The 20,830-nt window shown below is 44.9% G+C and overlaps 2 protein-coding genes across 6 annotated transcripts in view; both read left to right on the top strand.

Moving 5' to 3' along the window:
- LOC310701614 (uncharacterized protein) overlaps positions 1-4,958 on the top strand; it is a 70,612-nt gene extending 65,654 nt beyond the window's left edge. For 2 of the 5 annotated variants that reach the window (XM_083492776.1, XM_083492778.1), the window contains exon 2: positions 3,543-4,958. In XM_083492776.1, coding sequence (XP_083348902.1) covers positions 3,543-4,906 — 1,364 coding nt within the window. In that variant the 3' untranslated portion in view covers positions 4,907-4,958. Of the gene's footprint in view, positions 1-1,646; positions 1,671-3,539 lie in introns of those variants that run through there. The other 3 variants (XM_083492777.1, XM_083492780.1, XM_083492779.1) reach the window with 2 other exon arrangements.
- The window catches only part of LOC310701313 (uncharacterized protein), a 172,945-nt gene continuing 152,422 nt past the window's right edge, over positions 308-20,830 (top strand). The window contains exon 1 of the mRNA XM_083492032.1: positions 308-423. The gene's annotated coding sequence lies outside the window, so the exon portion shown is untranslated. The remainder of the gene's footprint in view (positions 424-20,830) is intronic.

The raw sequence follows: 20,830 nt of genomic DNA, 5'->3' as shown, positions 1-20,830 counted from the left end.
GAGAAACAAGCAACTTCAAGTCCACATTAAAATTCCAAGTGTGGCTGAGGCCTTATTTAGACAGGCTAACGCTACTACTACTACTACTACTACTACTACTACTAATAATAATAATAATAATACCCCTGAGCGCCCTCTCTCACTTTGTGGAGCCTGATTGGCTCCCTGGTACACTCCAGAGCTTAGGTGAGGAAACAAGCTGGGAGACTGCTTGAATGAAAGTGGAGGACAGATCCAAATGAATGCAACCGAACACTGGTATGGGCTCATTATCAAGCCTACCTAGTGGCAGTGAAGGGAGAAAAGAAGAAGAAGAAGAAGAAGAGTTTGGATTTGATATCCCGCCTTTCACTCCCCTTCAGGAGTCTCAAAGCGGCTAACAATCTCCTTTCCCTTCCTCCCCCACAACAAACACTCTGTGAGGTGAGTGGGGCTGAGAGACTTCAAAGAAGTGTGACTGGCCCAAGGTCATCCAGCAGCTGCATGTGGAGGAGCGGAGACGCGAACCCGGTTACCCAGATTACGTGACTACCGCTCTTAACCACTACACCACACTGGCTCTCAAAAAGGCATACTTTGCTGCCTCCATTGCATCTTCATTATGTCGTCTGGCAGAACTTTTCCAAGTTGTACAGAGCCTTTTACAGGCAGGCTCAAAGGAGGAGTAGAACCAGCAGTAGTTCGCTGTGACTTGTTTGCAAAGCATTTTAAAGATAAAATACTTGCATCCACCATGATCTTGACTCTGCTGTTACAGCAGATGAGTCTCATGGGGCGTCCAGAGCACAGTCTAGTCCTGTTGTGTTGGATGAGTTTTTTCAGTTGGCAAGACTCGAGGATATGGACATGGTGTTTTGATCAGTCAGGGTGACCGTTTGCATTCTAGACCCTTTCCCCTCTTGGCTGATAAAATCCAGCAGGGAGGGAACAGCAGGCTGGGCCAGGGAGATGATCAGTGCCTCTTTACAAGAGGGGGTGGTCCCTGCATGTTTGAAGGAGGCAGAGGTAAAACCACTCCTTAAGAAACCTTCTCTGAATTCAGAAAGCCTAACTACCGGCCAGTTGTTGATCTCCCTTTCCTGGTCAAGGTTCTGGAGCGAGTGGTCGCAGACCAGATCCAGGTGCTTTTGGAAGAAACTGATTTTCTGGATCCATTTCAATCAGGGTTTAGGCCTGGTTTTGGCACGGAAACTGCTTTGGTGGCCCTCTATGATGACCTCTGTCGAGAGAGATACAAGGGAAATGTGTCCCTGTTCATTGTTCTCCACCTCTCAGCGGCTTTCAATACCACTGACCATGGTATCCTTCTGGAGCGACTCTCTGAACTGGGGGTGGGTGGCACTGCTTTGCGATGGTTCCAATCCTACTAGGATGGTCATTTCCAAAGGGTGTTACTTGGGCAATGCGTTTCAGCCCCATGGAAGCTTCAGTGTGGGGTTCCGCAAGGCCCAATCCAATCCCCTATGTTGTTTAATATCTATATGAAATCGCTGGGAAGGGTTATCCAGAGGTTTGGAGTACGTTGCCAGCAGTATGCTGATGATACTCAGCTCTATTTCTCCTTTCTATCTGAAGATAAGGCAGTGGAAGTGCTGGACCAGTGTCTTGCCTGGGTAATGGACTGGATGAGAGCCAACAAATTGAAGCTCACTCCAGATAAGGCTCAGTTAGTGGGTGGTTCCCTAGAGCAGATGGCTGGGAGGTCGCCTGCTCTTGATGGGGTTACACTTCCTCTGGAGGAGCAGGTTCGTCGCTTGGGGATTCTCCTGGATCCTTTGCTGTCGCTCGAGGCTCAGATGGCCTGTAGTGCCTTCCATCAGCTTTGGCTGGTAGCCCAGCTACACCCCTATCTGGACAGGAATAGCCTATCTACCGTTGTCTATACTCTGGGAAATTCAAGGTTAGATATAGATATGCGTTATACGTAGGGCTGCCTCTGAAGACAGTCTGGAAACTTCAGCTAGTGCAGAATTTACTGGCCAGGTTGCTCACTGGAGCAAGGTGGTTTGAGCATATTACCCCCATCCTAGTCTGACTGCACTCGCTACCAAATAGTTTCCAGGCCCAATTCAAAGTGCTGGTTTTGACCTATAAAGCCTTAAATGGCTCAGGACCACAATACTTCAAGGGCCACCTCTTTGCATATGAACCAACTCGGACCCTGAGATCCCCTTCTGATCTCAAGTGGTCTAGAGGGTGGCAACACGAGAACAGGGCCTTCTCTGCAGTGGCTCCCCGTCTGTGGAATGCTCTCCCCAGGGAAGTTCACCTGACGCCTTCCTTGTACACCTTTGTTGTTGTTTAGCCGTCTTAGTCGTGTCCGACTCTCCGTGACCCCATGAATCAGAGCACGCCTTGGAAACTCACTTTCCTCTCAAAGCTTCTCCTTTTTCATGTCCATGGAGCTTTCATGGCATAATACTGGAGTGGGTTGCCAGTTTCTTCTCCAGGTGGATCACATTTAGTCTAAACTCTCAGATGACCTGTCCATCTTCCTTCCTCAGGACCTGTAAGACAGAACTATTCCGCCTGGCTTTCAATTTGAACCTGGCCTGATCTTTTGTTCCCCTTCCTTCCTCCCCCCCCTCCCTTTTTTGTGAAGATTACCCACTCTGGGATCCCACAGCTAGTTCTCCCCTGGTCTCCTCACTGGCCCAGGTGGGACTAATTTGGCCAGCTAGCTCGGGTGATCATCTAATGTTTATTAGATGGATTTCCCCCCTAAATTGGATTTTTGATTTTATTGTTATTTAAGCTTTATACCGTATTTTATGCATTTTTTGTAAAATCAATTAAGTGTTTTGTAGTATCAATAATTTTTCATTATTATTATTGTTATTATTATTATTATTTATTATTATTTATTATAGGTCATAGCTTCTCTGAGTTATTCAAGCCCCTTCACCACGACAAGGCAGTGATCCATGAAGGGGTTTACACCTTCAGGTGCCATGCAAACATGTTCCTTTTAAACCAGGTTTTTGCTTGCTATGTTTGACTCCTATAGTCTTTTTCAAAGGTTGCTCTTTTTGGGGGTGGGTGTTATTGGGCTTTTGTTTTTATTCTGATTATATACGATGTGATCTTTTCTGTGAACCATGCCGAGTCCTCCGGGTATAGGGCAGTATATAAACTCAATAAATAATAATACCATATCAATAAATAATAACACCATATTAATGCTTTCATTATTTGTACCCCACGGATCTGACTGGGTTGCCCCAGCCACTCTAGCTGGCTTCTAACAAATATAACAAATATAAAAGCATAATAAAATATTAAAAACTTGCCTCTACATGGCTGCCTTCAGATGTCTTTTAAAGGTTGTATAGTTATTTAATTGACATCTTACAAGAGGGCGTTCCACAGTGTGGGCACCACTACCAAGAAGGCCCTCTGCCTTGTTCCCTGTAACTTCCCTTCTCACAGTGAGGGAACTGCCACAAGGCCCTGGGACCTGGATCTCTGTGTCCTGATAGAATGATTGGGGTGAAGACGCTCCTTTAGCATTTCATCACTGTGCCTTTTTATTCCATCAGGAGATGTTGAAGGGATGCTGGCAGAAGGGGAACAATCCGAAGTGTCACCGAAAGGATCCAAAGAGCAAAGGAAGCTGAGGGTTCAAGATGGAGGCAGCAGGCAAGCGGGGAGACGAAAGCAGAAGCCGGAGGGTGACTCTTGTATGTCTCAGGGTGATGAAAACCAAATTCCCAGAGAGGAAAAAAAGCATGAATGTTTGGAGTGTGGAAAGAGCTTCAGTAACAGTAGCAGCCTTACCGTGCATCAACGAACTCATACAGGGGAGAGACCGTATACATGTTCAGAGTGTGGAAAGAGCTTCAGTCAGAGTAGCACCCTTAAGTCGCATCAAAGATCTCATACAGGGGAAAAACCGTATACATGTTCAGAGTGTGGAAGGAGCTTCAGTCGGAGTAGCAACCTTAAGTCACATCAACGAACTCATACAGGGGAGAAACAGCATACGTGTTTGGAGTGTGGAATGAGCTTCGCTTACCGCTATGTGCTTACTAGACATCAACAAACTCATCGAGGCAACAAACCTTATAAATGCTGGGAATGTGGCAAGAGCTTCAGTCGCATTGACTACCTTTCCTTACATGAAAGAATTCATACAGGGGAGAAACAATATACATGTTTGGAGTGTGGAAAGAGCTTCCGTCACAGTGCCAGCCTTACCTTGCATCAAAGATTGCACACAGGAGAGAAACCTTATAAATGTTTGGAGTGCGGGAAGAGCTTCTGTCGCGGTAGCCAACTCACGTCACATCAAAGAACTCATACAGGGGAGAAATCGTATACATGTTCGGAGTGTGGAAGGAGCTTCAGTCGCAGTAGCTCCCTTAAGTCGCATCAAAGAACTCATACAGGGGAGAAACCGTATACATGTTCGGAGTGTGGAAGGAGCTTCAGTCGCAGTAGCTCCCTTAAGTCGCATCAAAGAACTCATACAGGAGAGAAACCGTATACATGTTCAGAGTGTGGAAGGAGCTTCAGGTGCAGTAGCTTCCTTACGTTGCATCAACGAACTCATACAAGAGAGAAACCATATACATGTTCGGAGTGTGGAAGGAGCTTCAGTCGCAGTAGCTCCCTTAAGTCGCATGAAAGAACTCATACAGGAGAGAAACCATATACATGTTCGGAGTGTGGAAAGAGCTTCAGCTACAGTTGCAGCCTTACCTTGCATCAAAGATTGCACACAGGAGAGAAACCGTATAAATGTTTGGAGTGTGGCAAGAGCTTCAGTTGTGGTAGCTTTCTTACATTGCATCAAAGAACTCATACAGGGGAGAAACCGTATACATGTTCGGAGTGTGGAAGGAGCTTCAGTCAGAGTAGCTCCCTTAAGTCGCATCAAAGAACTCATACAGGGAGGAAATCTTAGAAATGTTTGGCCTATAGAAAGAACTTATGTGACAAGGACTCCCTTACTAAACTGAAAAGAACCTGTACAAGGGAAACAGAAAGGTTGGAGTGTGGGAAGATATTTAATCATATCAAATAACTCCTACAGAGAGTAAAACAATGATTGTGTTCAGAATTAGAATTTGCTTCCATTAGAATTTTTATTCCTTTTAGTGGCTGTGTTGCAGATTGTATTTATCACTTGTATATAGCGTTGCTTTAATATTTCTCCCATCCCCAAAATTTGTTAATCTGGTGTGAATTGATCTGATATTTTTCATAGACACAAATGGATTCACTGGTATTCTGTTGACGTATGATGTAAATGACGTATCTTTGCAATGAGTGTATAGCCCCTCAGATCGCAGCTCTAATGAACAAATGCTGTTGAAAAACATATACTGTATAATAAGCCTCAATACGCAGTCAAGAGAGAAATTCTTCTTCTTTGGTAATCGCTCATAGCTGAGTAAGATTGTCTTCCATAAACACGGTTTTAACAATGAGTCCGTAAGTGACTGTGGAGGCCAATTCTGGACCCACACATCCTTCCACAGTGGAGACATAGGTACCCAGTTAATCACGGTGTGGATTTGCCAAGCGTCCCTTCCTCTTAGCACGCTTCTCCCTTGCATCCTGAGTTCGAGTGTCTTCAAAGTCCATGACACCTTTGGTTGAGAGAGAAATTTGAACAGTATAGAAAATGCATTGATTTTCCAGCCACTGCCTGGATATTTCGGAGACATAAAACTGAAATCCCTCCTAGGCAGATGAAGGTGAAGAAATAAACATCCTGAAACAGTGACCTATTAGCACTCTAGTCCGAAATATCCAGGCAGTGGCTGGTTCCTGATGGGATGTATCTGGGCTATGTGTTCTCCCCCCACCTCTCCCCTCCCCTAGTATTTCCCGTAACCGCCCCCACCCCAAAATACCTGTGTGTGTTAGCAAGACAGTTTCCTTGTTGCATAGTCTAGTGAAAGGCAGTATTTCAGAAATGAACTTTGCTGATAAAATACCGCGTTACAGGTAGGTAGCCGTCTTGGTCTGCCGTAGCCATAAATAAATAAATAAATAAGAAGATAAGATAAGATAAGATTCCTTCCAGTAGCACCTTAGAGACCAACCAAGTTTATTATTGGTATGAGCTTTCGTGTGCATGCACACTTCTTCAGATACACTGAAACAGAAGTCACCAGAGCCTTATATATAGTGAGAGGGTGGGGAGGGGAATTACTCAGAAGGGCGGTGGGAATGGGTGACTGGCTGATAGGTGTGGTAAACCTGTTGAGGACTGTTAACGCCTGCAATTGGTCTTACAGGAAAAAACAAGGGTGAGATGGCTAAAATAGCTTTATCATGTATAACGAGATAAGAATCCAATGTCTCTCTTCAGACCAGGTCTCTCCATGGTTTTAAGTTTGGTAGTAAGTTGCAATTCAGCAACTTCTCTTTCCAGTCTATTTCTGAAATTCTTTTGTAATAAGACAGCGACTTTCAGATCTTGTATAGAATGTCCTGGGAGATTGGAGTGTTTTCCTACTGGTTTCAGAAATACCTGATAGTGCAGATAATAGTCCAGCAAACTTAACCCATCTTCTCCAATGGATGCCTGTTGCTCATGCCTAGAGATGGGAAGGCCTGGAAAAAAACTAGAAAAATTGGGGAGGGGGGAAAGTTTTTTTCTGAAGCCCTGTTTTTCTGGGGGGGGGGGAATTGTTTGATACAGTTTGAATATTCCATACACTTTCATTTTCAATTTTTCCTGAAAAAAATGACTTTGGGGAAAAACGGGGACGACGACCTTCCACCCCCTTTTCCACCCCCCAGGTCTTCCAGAACCCCCACTTTGCAGCTCCCTGCCGACAGACACAGGCAGGTGCTCTCACTTGTACTCTTTCCGGCAACTGCTCAAAACATTTTCGTTAGGGCCAGCGCATCTGAACACGTAGAAGCTGCATGCAATTTACTTCTTTTAAACCACTGCTGTCTCTTAAATACCTGCTTTTTAACTGTGTTTTATCCAACATTTTAATGTTCTGTTGTATATTTTTGTAAACTGTTCAGAAGCTCTCTTACCACCATGCGGTTTATAATATATAATAACAAATTCAATTTTAAAAACTCGCAGTCCTTTTCCTTTCAAACAGAGTTTGAGCCTTAGTGCAACATTGGTTGTTGTTGTTGTTTAGTCGTGTCCGACTGTTCGTGACCCCATGGACCAGAGCACGCCAGGCACTCCTGTCTTCCACTGCCTACTATTCGGTAACTGGATGTTGCTTCCTTCTGGGCCTGGCATGCAAAAAAATTGCCTTACGCTTTGCCCCAGCTGTCCTCAAGGAGAGATGGGAAGGCCTGGGGAAAAAACAGAAAAATGGGGGGGGGACAGTCCCCCCCCCCCGTTTCCCCCCAAAGCCATTTTTCAGAAGTCCATGGGGAAAATGACAAAGAGGAAGAGGAAGAAGAAATGGAAAATGATAGCAGTAGTTGAGAAAGTGAGATAGAATAAACTGCATGTATATGTTGTGTCTTCTATTGTTGCTTTTAAAGCACTACTCAAAGGGTAGGCCTTCCATGGAGCTTAAATATTGAGGTGGACCTTAACTTTATTTGCTGTTGGTGCTAAGGGGCAATTTTGATTATTATTTATGTTGGTGGTTTCTTGCTTTTTTTGATGCTTTTGAGAGAAAGTGGGGTGGTTACCTGTTTTATTGCAAGCCTAATACTTTTAGATACACTGTGTTTCATGGAATCTGAAAACTACTCCACACTGATTTTCCCCCCCCAAGTTTTACAGAAAGAAACAAGGAAAAACGTTTCTCCCCCCATGGCTTCAAAATTTCCGGAAATTTTACATCTCTACTCTGCTGCCTTCTTAGAAACTGTCCTCTGGTTCCCCCCATATGTCTGTCGTTCACTAAAATGCTTGCACTTCCCATGACAAGGTGCAATCCCTTCCTGGGAATTCCAGGCAGAGAGCTGCTGAACCCCAGACCCCAAAAAGAAATCCAACCTCATCCAGCAGGCAATGCTAAAGATTGAATTTTTTTATAATGCAGTTTTAAAGATATATTTGCACAGAATTGTTAAAAATGCCTGTGTTAGGAAAACAGTTGCCCTAGGTACTCTAGTGCAGGCTTTCCCAAACTTGGGCCTGTAGCTGTTTTTGGACTACGATTCCCATCATCCCTTGTGACTGCTAGCTGGGAGTGATGGGAGTTGTAGTCCCGAAAGATCTGGAGACCCAAGTGTGGGAATCCTCCTCTAGTGAAAGGTGAGGATACGGACGTGAACTTCGCTGATTCAGTTGTAGATGGCATCTTTCATAGCTCCGATAAGAGGAGTTCAGGGAGCAAACGGCCTCTTCCTCTGACGACGTCTCTCCCCCTGCCTTGCTGAGCTTGTGTGTTTCTGCTTCCTTGCAGCCATGGGATCTGCTGCTGTTCAGGCTCATGCCACTCTCTGTGTTGCCTTGTCAGACGCTGCCCACTGGTGTCCCCCAGCCCTACTCCCCCCCATGTGTGTCATTCACTATAAGGCTTGCCCAAGCCATTGTTCGCCACTGGCAGAGAGCCTGCCCAGACCCCAATGTGTCTGGTTGCTGTTCTGCCACTTCTTGTGCCAAAGGTTGCCCATTCTCCACCAGAGAAGAAGGCAAGCAGATCCTTAAGGCCGGGTTTGCTGCTGAGGTCCACAGGAACCCCAGGATCTAAGCCAGGAAACCTTGGTCCGTTGTGGGGATCTGTTTCTCTGTGCATCTTGATTTTGGAAATGCATGTTTTGCGATGATCCCAATTTGCCCAAAGGGGCAGTCAAAGAAATGAAAAATATCTGCACCCAACTTAGGAACTCCCTGCCTATTGAAACAAGGCAGTCGCTTTCACTGTACTCTTCAGCACCCACCAAAGACATTTTTGTTCATGCAGGGCTGTCCAGGTGTATCAAATGTTGATGTGCGTTTTAATCTGGGTTTTATCATTTATTTTAATTATTTTAAAATAATTAAATAGTCATTTTACTTTTTTTTTACTGATAATTTCATTGTTTTATTTTTCCTGAACTGTGGATTTTCTATATATCTATATCAGTGTTCCCCAACCTTGGGCCTCCAGCTCTTTTTGGACTACAATTCCCATCATCCTTGAACACTGGTCTTGCTAGCGAGGGATGATGGGAGTTGTAGTCCAAAAACAGCTGGAGGCCCAAGGTTGGGGAACACTGATCTATATCTATCTTTATATTTCTATCTATCTATATATCTGTATAGTAAAATTACGGAACAAAATAAACACCTACAAAAGATGTAATAGCAAAGGAGGTGTGCAATTCCTAAGAAGCCATTTACACCCCCCACCCCCCCATGCAGGTTTTCTCAGGAGTCAGTCCCACTGTTCCCAACAGGTGCTTAATCTCAGGGAAAAGCGGATAAATTCAGTTTTGGGATTCCCCTGGCAGAAGAGATTTGGGTCCTCTGAGGGTTAAATGCAGTGAGAGAGGAAATTATGCTTTTCTTTCCTCTCTGCTTGCCTGGACTCTGCAGGTTTTCCCCAAAGGTCTGGGGTGTTACAGATCCTTTCCTCACTATTAGTGCCACCTGGCTCAGATCCAGTTCCATCACAATGTGATTGCTTACGGGAATCTGTGTTTGACAGTGAATGGTCTCCCCTTCCTTGGAGGTTTTTAAGCAGAGGTTGGATGGCCACCTGTCAGGGATGCTTTAGCTGAGATTCCTGTATTGCAGGTGGCTGGACTAGAGGACCTTTGGGGTCCCTTCCAACTCTATCATTCTATGGAAGCTGCCCACACACACACACACACACACACACATCCCCCCTTGCCCAGCCCATTCACAAGGTGGGAACATAAATAACGCAGGAAAATTGAAATGCAATCTGTGACACCCCCCCCTTTTAACACAGTGGCTCCCAGGCTTTTTCTGGCTCCCATCTTCTTGTTTCCATAAAATTGTCCCAATGCCTATTATTATTATTATTGTTGTTATTATTATTATTATTAATATACCACCCTATACTCGGGGGTCTCAGTGTGCTTCACAGAATAAGCTTAAGATATAAAACCAAAAAACCTACAACAACCCTGTGAGTTAGGCTACGCTGAGAGGCATAGACTGGCCCCATGGCTACCCGGTGAGGAATTCGATCCGTGGTCTCCCAAGGCCATAGTCGAGCACTCTAACCACTACACGACACTGCCTCTTACCACTGCCTAAGAAGTCCCAACATTGTGGAAGTAGAGATCAGAGTTCCCACAAGGGAGAGATTTATTCACCCTCTCCCCCAGCTGTCTGGTGCTCAAAGGGTTAAAGATGAAGTGCAGGATTCCCAGAGAGGCAGGAAGCTGGAGGAGCAGCTTGGTCCTCCAGGGCAAAAGCCCCTCCTCCCTCCTGCCTTGTACATGGTCCTTTTGCAGAAGAGAGGCTGCAGAGGTCGGATGCATGGAAGGAAGCAGGCAGGGAGGCTGGGGCTGGATCCTGCTGCAACCCAGAGCAGCTTGGAGCAGGACCTGAGGTTCCCCCACCACTGGCTCAGCCCCTTTGTGGTCCACGCTCCCTTGGCCAGCCTTTGCCTTGAAGCAGAACCTGGAAAGAATAGGAAAAGAGGCTGCAGGGGACAACCCTTCAGCCATATTGGAGGCTGCTGCCCAAATCTCCAAACTGCCCCCTTGGGAGATCCTGGGAAGAGCTATTTTGACCCTCCTGGATGGGGACGCCCTCAGCTCACATGCTCAGCGCCAGAGATTCAGGCATTCCTGCTACCAGGAGGCCAAGGGACCTCGAGTTTTGCAGCTGACTCCACCGCCTTTGCAGGGAGTGGCTGGAGCCAGAGCGACACACCGAGGCTCAGATCCTGGACCTGGTAGTCCTGGAGCAATTCCTGGCTGTCCTCCCCCCGGAGATGGAGAACTGGGTGAAGGATCAGGGAGCGGAGACCAGTTCCCAGGCGGTGGCCCTGGCCGAAGGTTTCCTCCTGAGCCGGGCAGAGGAGAAGCAGCAGCAGGTGAGACACTTTCATCCTGGTAGCTCCCAGAGATCCATGGTGCCTGCTGAATTCTGAGGGTGGTTTCTCTTAAAAGGCGAAAGTGGCTCTTGGGTGCAGAAGGTTCCGGGTTCGATTCCCGACAGCTTCCGGCAGGGCTAGGAAATCATCCCTGCCTGAAACCTGGAGAGATGCTTCCAGTCAGTGCAGACAGCACAGATCTAGATGGTCCAATGGTCTGGTTCTGGACTAGGCAGCTTCCTTGGTTCCTATTTAAACAGCTCTTCATTCCAAAGCAAGAGAACTAGAAACTTGCTATGCCTTTCACCTGTGCCCTCGATATTATTTGAGCGCAATTTCAGCAGCCCTTCACATTTTTCTGTTTTTTCCTGTCTATGCATTATTTCCCTACACTGTGCCAACCCCCTCCAGGGATGTTCTCTCTCTCTCCCCCTGCTGAGTTGATTCCCCCTCCCCCCCCATATCTGAGCGAAAGGGATCCATAGGTCATAGAATAAACATGTCCCCCATATTGGTCTCTACAGCCAGAGAAGGCGCTGCAACTCTCCCAACATCTTGACCTGACCCCCAAAGGCACACTCCTCCATGGTCTCCCGAGACAGACGGATGCCAACATCATCATGGATTCCTGCATTGCAGCGGGTTGGACTAGATGACCCACAGGACCCTTCCACTCTATGATTCTATTCACAATATTTTCTTCACCCCCAGTCCTCAGAGGCAGCAATACTTCTGAATACCAGTTTCAGGAGAGGAGAGGGCTCTTCTGCTCGGATCCTGCCCTCTGGTTCCCTCTGGTTGGCCACTGTGAGGTCTGGTGTGTAGAGGTGTGTGGTAAGTCAGTATGTACTAGCATATCTCTTAGTGATCTGATGCGTCATTTATCAAAGCAGGGAAAGACCTGACAGCCTGGAATATTCAATCTCACTGGGCAAAAGACATGTACCACTTGAATCATGGGAAAAGATTTTAAAATTCACAGCATGCAGTTCATTAAAAGAAAATTATATGAAGATGATGTACCAATGGTATTTGACTCCAGTAAGCTTACTAAAATGTATAAAGATACCTCTAATTTATGCTGGAAATGTAAGGATAAAGTAGGTACATTTTTTTCATATGTGTGGTCGACATTTAAGAAAGTAAAGGGGTCTGGGAAATTATATACAATGAATTTTAAAAATGTTTAAAATTACATTTGTAAAAAACAACAATCAGAGGCTTTTTTTACTAGGTGTAATAAAAGAATTGCCAAGGAAGCAAAGAGACTGTTTATTTATGTGACTAAAGCAGCCAGAATGCTACTAGCCCAGATGTGGAAAGAAGAAAAGGTCCCAACGAAAGAAGAATGGAAAACTAAGATGAATGACTCTGCCGAAATGGCTAAACTTTCTGTGAAGATCAGGCACCAAGATGAGAAAAAATTCAGTCTAGAATGGGAAAGCTTTATATTCTATTTTAGAGAACACTGTAAAAACGTCAAAACATTGGCAGGTTTGATGTAACATTGATGAACTAAGAATAGAACTAGGAGGGGGGAAAGAAGTTGAAATTAATTGGAGAAATATGCAAGGAGAATAAAGGGGGGGGATGGAAACAGGAGAGGGGCGAGGAAAAACCATTTATTGCAAATTTGGATTGAATATATACCAAAAGGGGAACGGTTGTATTTTGAAAATTGAAAATATTTTTTTCTTAATAAAAAATTGTTTAGAAAACGTTTTAGGGCCCCCGCGCAGCTGATCCAGCGGGGCTTTTCGGAGGCGAGACCAGCGCCTCTCCTCGCTCTTTGCCCGGAGAAGCCCAGAGGCTCCTGCCGCTTGGCTCCGAAACGGTTAACAGCAGCGGCGACAGAGCTGATGTTCCTAGAGCGGAAGAAAAAAAAAGGCTGTCGGGAGAATAGCAGCTTCCGCTTCCTGTCCCGCTTTTGGCGGGGTGGCAGATGCCGGTCATGGCGGCGGCTTTCCTTCCTCGCGGAGGCGCTGGAGGTGCGTCGTATGTATTATGCATTATAAAGGGGGAGAGACGGGGGGGTGCTGCTGGAGGGAGTTGTGGGGAAGGAGTAAAAAACCCTATTAAGCAAACCATTTCAATGGAAGTTTTTTTCTTTCTCCTTTTTCTAATCATGAGTTTATCCTGATTTTCACATCTTATTTTTAAAGAGAGCTCTTGAAAGTTGGTCAGCATTTTGGTGCAGATCTCGCCTAATGCACACGCTTTTGCAAAGGGTATTTCCCATATATTTCCCATAATACCCACGCTTTTTAATATCTCTATGAAGCCGCTGGGGGAGATCATCAGGGGGTTTGGACTGGGTGTCCACCAATTTGCGGATGAGACCCAGCTCTGCCTCTCTTTCAAATGAGAACCAGAGAAGGCGATGAAGGTCCTGTGTGAGTGTCTGGAGGCGGTTGGAGGATGGATGGCGGCTAACAGATTGAGGTTGAATCCTGACAAGACACAAGTACTGTTTTGAGGGGACAGGGGGCAGGTTGGCGTGGGGGACTCCCTGGTCCTGAATGGGGTAACTGCGGCTCTGAAGGACCAGGTGCACAGCCTGGGTGTCATTTTTGACTCACAGCTTTCCATGCAGGTGCAGGTTAATTTTGTGTCCAGGGCAGCTGTGTACCAGCTCCATCTGGGACGCAGGATGAGACCCTACCTGCCCACAGACTGTCTTGTCAGAGTGGTACCTGCTGTGGTTATCTTGGACTACTGCAATGCGCTCTATGTGGGGCTACCTTTGAAGGTGACCCGGAAACTGCAACTAATCCAGAATGCGGCATCTAGACTGGTGACTGGGAATGGCCAGTCAAGGGACCATATAACACGGGTCCTGAGAGATCTGCATTGGCTCCCAGTACGTTTCTGAGCACAATTCAAAGTGTTGGTGCTGACCTTTAAAGCCCTAAATGGCCTTGGCCCAGTATACTTGAAGGAGTGTCTCCACCCCCATCGTTCAGCCTGGACACTGAGATCCAGCGGTTCCCTCATTGCGAGAAGCGAGGTTACAGGGGACCAGGCAGAGGGCTTTCTTATTAGGGGTGCCCTCCCTGTGAAACACCCTCCCTTCAGATGTCAAGGAAATAAGCAGCTACCCTATTTTTAAAAGACATCTGAAGCCAGCCCTGTTTAGGAAAGTTTTAAATATTTAAATACTGTATTGTTTTTAACACTCGATTGGGAGGCCCCCAGAGTGGCTGGGGAAACTCAGCAGCCAGACGGGCGGGGTATAAATTATTTTATTATTATTATTATTATTATTATTATTATTATTATTATTATTATTATTAACATTTCCCATAGTTCATGCATTCTGTATATAATTCCACTAAAATTATTCATTTATAGGTCTTTCCCCCCTTTTTTGGGGTAGGACATCTTTTCCTAATGGAAGGGCAGATCTTTCTCCTGCTCTCCTCCCTGCAGGCCAACTTGGGCAGGTGGGGACCTTCCTTGGGCTCCCCATAGGGCTTGGGGTCAAGGCAAACCCTTAAGCATTGAAAAACCTGCAGGGGCTCCCCCTGGAACTTGTAATAATTTAAATCTGGCCTGATTTTACTATAATTTGTTAAATTTATATACCACCCTATGCCCATAGGGCTCAGGACGGTTCACAGGATAAAAGTACACACATTTTAAATTACTTGTGTTTCAGTTAAACAGCAGTTTCTGCAAGAGCAGTTCTGGGCAGAAGAGGTTTTTTAAAAAAAGGAGAAACAAGCAACTTCAAGTCCACATTAAAAGTCGAAGTGTGGCTGCGGCCTTATACCGACAGGCTAATAATGAGAATACTACTAGTAATACGAATTTCCCTGAGCGTCCTCTCCCACTTTGTGGAGCCGATTGGCCCCCTGGTACACTCCAAGCTGGGAGACTGAACGCAAGTGGATGAAAGATCCTAATTAATGCAACCAGACACTGGTAAGGGGTCATTATCAAGCCTAGCTAGTGGCAGTGAAGGCAGCAAAGAAAGCATAGTTTTTTGCCTCCATTGCCTCCTCATTATGTCGTCTGGCAGAACTTTTCCGGGTTGTACGGGGCCTTTTACAGGCTGACCCAAAGGAGGTGGGAGAACCAATGGTAGCTCGCTCTGACTTCTTTGCAGAGCGTTTTGTTGTTAAAATTGCTTGCCACAATGCTACGTTGATTGCAGGAGAGATCTGACCAGGTTCATATGGCAGGGTAAGAAACCCCACATAAAATACAAATTACTGACAGACAAAAAAGAAAGAGGGCGTTTCGCACTCTCCGATTTAAGAACATATTTCAAACCCTATGTTTGATTAAGGATTGGATTTTATTAGAGAAAACATATACTTGATTTGGAGAGTTGCAACAACAGGTACGGATGGCATAAAGTCAAAGTCCACAGAGGGTTCACCAATCATATAGTCAGAAATGCTCTTTATAAAGTGGACAAAATACCAACCATTATTAGAACCCCAAACACCATGGCAGCTGTGCCCAGTAGAGACTTTTGCAGTCAAAAAAATAAATATGGAGGGAAATTGGGCAACCTATAGTCAATTATTAAAAGAAGACAAGGACATCTGAGATTGAAAACATTTGGAGAGAGAAGGCACTACGTCACCGATTGGCTTCCATATCACCAATGGAACAATGGTTTTAATTCGGATTTTAAAAAATTGGCTTTGGGAAAGATGAAGGAAAGACGAGGAAGTAAAGGATGTAATGGTTAAATGGGCCCAGGACATCAGCCCCACAATACAGATGGAACAGTGGGAGAAACTCTGGAGTTTAGATATCAGATTTACTGCCTGTTATACTATCAAGGAAAACTTAATGAAGGTGGTATGTGACACCTTCCAAACTAGCCAAGATATATAAACTCAAATCCAACCAATGTTGGAAATGCAATAATGCAGAGGAAACAATGATACATGTATGGTGGTGCTGTGAGAAAATTAATAAATTTTGGGGGTGTATCCATGAAGAGCTAAGAAAGATGCTGAAAGCTCCTATAGAAAAAAAGCCAGAGGCATACCTAATGGGCATTATAGGAAAGGACACCCCACGGATATCAAAAGGTTATTCTTATATGCCACAGCTGCAGCCAGATTATTACTTGCTAAAAATTGGAAAGGGGGCATTATTCCCACAAAAGAAGACTGGATAAGTAAATTAGGTGACTTTATAGAATTGGCCAAACTAACAGCAGCCATAAGACACCAGTCAAACCAGAATTTAAGGAAGGAATGGAAATGCTTTGAGGACCAAATGAAAAAACACTGTTCTAAAGAAAACCTGTTGATATGTATGGACTAAGGATGTAAAGTTGAATCAGATTATGACAAATTAATAATAGGTGAATGTTGAATACTATCAAAACACAATGTAAATAAGAGTATGGAATATTGAAAGATGTCAAGCTGAGGCGGAGGGAAGTCCCAGTGTTGGAATTTTTATTTATATATCTTTTTTTATGTTGGACTCTTTTATTTTATGAATGGTATATTGATTGTATATATACTTTCTATAATAAACTTTATTGAGGAAAAAGAAGGAGATAAAATTGCTTGCATCCACCATGATCTTGACTCTGACCTGGAGAGCCAGTGTGGTGTAGTGGTTAAGAGCGGTAGATTTGTTATCTGGGGAACCGGGTTCGCGTCTCCGCTCCTCCACATGCAGCTGCTGGGTGACCTTGGGCTAGTCACACTTCTTTGAAGTCTCTCAGCCCCACTCACCTCACAGAGTGATTGTTGTGGGGGAGGAAGGGAAAGGAGAATGTTAGCCGCTTTGAGACTCCTTCGGGTAGTGATAAAGCGGGGTATCAAATCCAAACTCCTCTTCTTCTTCTTCTTCTTCTTCTTCTTCTTCTTCTTCTTCTTCTTCATGGGGCGTCCAGAGCACAGTCTAGTCCTGTTGTGTTGGATGAGTTTTTGGGGGACAGGAAGCGGGTTGGTGTGGGGGATTCCCTGGTCTTGAATGGGGTAACTGTGCCCCTGAAGGACCAGGTGCACAGCCTGGGAGTCATTTTGGACTCACAGCTGTCCATGGAGGAGCAGGTTAACTCTGTGTCCAGGGCAGCTGTCTACCAGCTCCACCTGGTACGCAGGCTAAGACCCTACCTGCCCGCGAACTGTCTCGCCAGAGTGGTGCATGCTCTAGTTATCTCACGCTTGGACTACTGCAACGCGCTCTACGTGGGGCTACCTTTGAAGGTGACCCGGAAACTGCAATTAATCCAGAATGCGGCAGCTAGACTGGTGACTGGGAGTGGCCGCTGGGACCACATAACACCGGTTCTGAGAGATCTGCATTGGCTCCCAGTATGTTTCCGAGCACAATTCAAAGTGTTGGTGCTGACCTTTAAAGCCCTAAACGGCCTCAGTCCTGTATACCTGAAGGAGCGTCTCCACCCCCATCGTTCAGCCCGGACACTGGGATCCAGCGCTGAGGGCCTTCTGGCAGTTCCCTCATTGCGAGAAGTGAGGCTACAGGGAACCAGACAGAGGGCCTTCTCGGTAGTGGCGCCCGCCCTGTGGAACGCCCTCCCATCAGATGTCAAAGGGATAAATAATTACCTGACATTTAGAAGACATCTTAAGGCAGCCCTGTTCAGGGAAGTTTTTAATATGTAACGCTGTACTGTTTTTAACACTGATTGGGAGCCGCCCAGAGTGGCTGGGGAAACTCAGCCAGATGGGCGGGGTATAAATAATAAATTATTATTATTATTATTATTATTATTATTATTATTATTATTATGAGTTTTTTCAGTTGGTAAGGCTCGAAGATATGGACACGGTGCTTGGATCAGTCAGGGCAACCATTTGCACTCTAGACTCTTGGCTCTTAGACCCTCTTACCAGCAGGGAGGGAACAGCAGGCTGGGCCAGGGAGATGATCAGTGCCTCTTTAGAAGAGGAGGTGGTGGTCCCTGCATGTTTGAAGGAGGCAGTGGTAAAACCACTCCTTAAGAAACCTTCTCTGAATTCAGAAAGCCTAACTAACTACCGGCCAGTTGCTAATCTCCCTTTCCTGGGCAAAGTTCTGGAGCGAGTGGTCGCAGACCAGATCCAGGTGCTTTTGGAAGAAATTGATTTTCTGGATCCATTTCAATCAGGGTTTAGGCCTGGTTTTGGCACCGAAACTGCTTTGGTGGCCCTGTATAATGACCTCTGTCGAGAGAGAGACAAGGGAAATGTGTCCCTGTTCATTGTTCTCCAACTCTCAGCGGCTATCAATACCATCCACCATGGTATCCTTCTGGAGCGACTCTCTGAACTGGGGGTGGGTGGCCCTGCTTTGCGGTGGTTCCAGTCCTACTTGGATGGTCGTTTCCAAAGGGTGTTACTTGGGGAATGCATTTCAGCCCCATGGAAGCTTCAATGTGGGTGTTCTGTTATTTTCTTTTTTGGGTCTGAACACCTCTAGTCATCACATACAGCTCCCAAGTTAAAACAGTACAACGCATCATCAGAGACCTACAACCTCTCCTGGACAATGACAGTTCTCTTTCTCAAGCTCTGGGAGGAAGACCTTTCATTGCCTACAGACAGCCACCCAATCTTAAACAACTCCTAACCCACAATAATACTACAACCAGACTTAACACGGACACTGGCACCAGAGCCTGCAATAAACCCAGATGCCAACTTTGCTGCCACATACACCCGGACAACACCATTACTGGCCCCAACAACATCACACATACCATCTCGGGACTATTTAATTGGTCATCGTCTAACATTGTGTATGCCATCAAATGCCAACAGTGTCCTTCAGCTCTCTATATTGGACAAACAGGCCAAACCTTACGCCAAAGAATAAACGGACATAAATCAGACATCAAGAATCACAAAACAGAGAAACCAGTAGGAGAACACTTCAGTCTCCCAGGACATTCTATACAAGATCTCAAAGTAGCTGTTTTACTACAAAGGAATTTCAGAAATAGACTGGAAAGAGAAGCAGCTGAATTGCAACTCATTACCAAACTTAAAACCATGGAGAGACCTGGTCTGAACAGAGACATTGGATTCTTATCTCATTATACATGACTAAGCCATTTTTCACCTTCTCACCCCTTGCCTTTTCCTGTAAGACTTATTGCAGTCGTTAAGAGTCGTCAACAGGCTCATCTCAGCTATCTGCCAATCACCCATTCCCACCACCCTTCTGAGTAACACCCCTCCCCACCTTCTCACTATATAGAAGGATCTGGCAACTTCTGTTTCAGTGTATCTGAAGAAGTGTGCATGCACACGAAAGCTCATACCAAGAACTAACTTAGTTGGTCTTTAAGGTGCTACTGGAAGGAATTTTTTTATTTTGCCTATGGCAGACCAACACGGCTACCTATCTGTAACTAGCCCACATGGAACATTCTCAAGACTGGATGGTATTTTAATATCACAAGAGGCTAGGAAATGAATGAAGGGAATGGATATTGGAATGATTAAGATCACTGACCATGCCCCCATATCTGCTTTCCTTCAAATAGGTCACATTAATAGGTCTTACCCTTGGTTGGTAGCTGATGAGCAGAGTAAATTAAAATATAAATTGCGGTAGAAAGGTATTTTGAGGAGACTCTAGACCCAGAAATCCCATTAGCAACAAAATGGGAAGCAATAAAGGCAGTCATTAGGGGAGAATGTATTCAGAGTTTGTCAGTGTTAAAAAAGGGGAAAGCTAGAAGGATTAAGGAGGTAGAAAAAGAAATTAGGTTATTGGAGGAGAAATTTAGGATGTCTAAGCAAATGAAGGATAGGGAAAAATAGATCAAAAGAGAGAAGAGTTGAAAGTTTTGGATATAAATAGAACCACTTTAAAGTTATGGTATAGTAGACACAAATATTATGAATTTGAAGGGAAAGGAGGGAAAATATTAGCAAATAAAATTAGGAATTATCAGGAAAGGAAAAATATTAGAGCTATTATAGATGATAAAGGGGGATTGGAAACAGACCCTAATAAGATATTGGAGACCTTTTTAGGATTTTATAATAGATTGTATGCAAATAAAGGAATTAAGGACGAAGAAGTGGATCAATTTTGTGAAGGATTGGAGCTCCCAGAATTACAAGAAGAAAATAGAAGGGAATTGGATAAGGATATAACAGAGGAGGAAGTTAGATTAGCAATCGACTCTATGAATGTGCAATCGGCACCAGGATTGGATGGGTACAGTGTGGTGTATTATAAGCATTTTAAGGATATATTGGTGCCACCTGTGACTGTACTGTACCAAGGAATGTTGAATGGAGCTTCAACTCCACCTTCTGGTTGGAGCCAAGGTTGGTATTAATTCCCAATCCAGGGAAAAATCAAACTCTGCCGGACTCTTATAGGCCAATATCGATTACTAATATGTGTTATAGAAAGTGTATTGTACAATTGGTGGGGAAAGAGCAATTTGGGTTTATGCCTCAGACGTATTTGGTGGAGGCAGTTAGGAAGGTGATGGGTATGGTGTATTTAGTGAAAAATGAGGACCTGCCTCTTACTCTCATGTCATTGGATATACATAAAGCATTCGATTCGGTGGATTGGGATTATTTGAAAAAGATACTGCAAAAATATAAATTTGGAGTGAAATTTCAAAATGTGATAGAAGCAATATATACGGAGTACCCTGGGGGTACGCCCAGGTGCTAAGTGGTACAAAACAAGGGTGTCCACTTTCTCCCATGCTCATTATCTTAGCGTTGGAACCATTAGCAATTAAACTCAAAAAGAATAATGAGATTAAAGGATTTGAAATCCCGGGGGAAAGGAGAGCAGAGGGGGAGTTAATGACAATGTATGCAGATGATATGATGATGACGGTCAAGGACCTAGAGACCCCAATGGGGCCATTAAAAAGAATTTTGCAAGGATTTTCAAAAGTATCAGGGTTAAAAGTTAATTTTTCT

The sequence above is a fragment of the Podarcis liolepis genome, assembly GCF_965112155.1.
Source record: "Podarcis liolepis genome assembly, chromosome: 2".
Classification (NCBI taxonomy): domain Eukaryota; kingdom Metazoa; phylum Chordata; class Lepidosauria; order Squamata; family Lacertidae; genus Podarcis; species Podarcis liolepis.
This window is presented reverse-complemented; position numbering and strand designations above follow the sequence as displayed.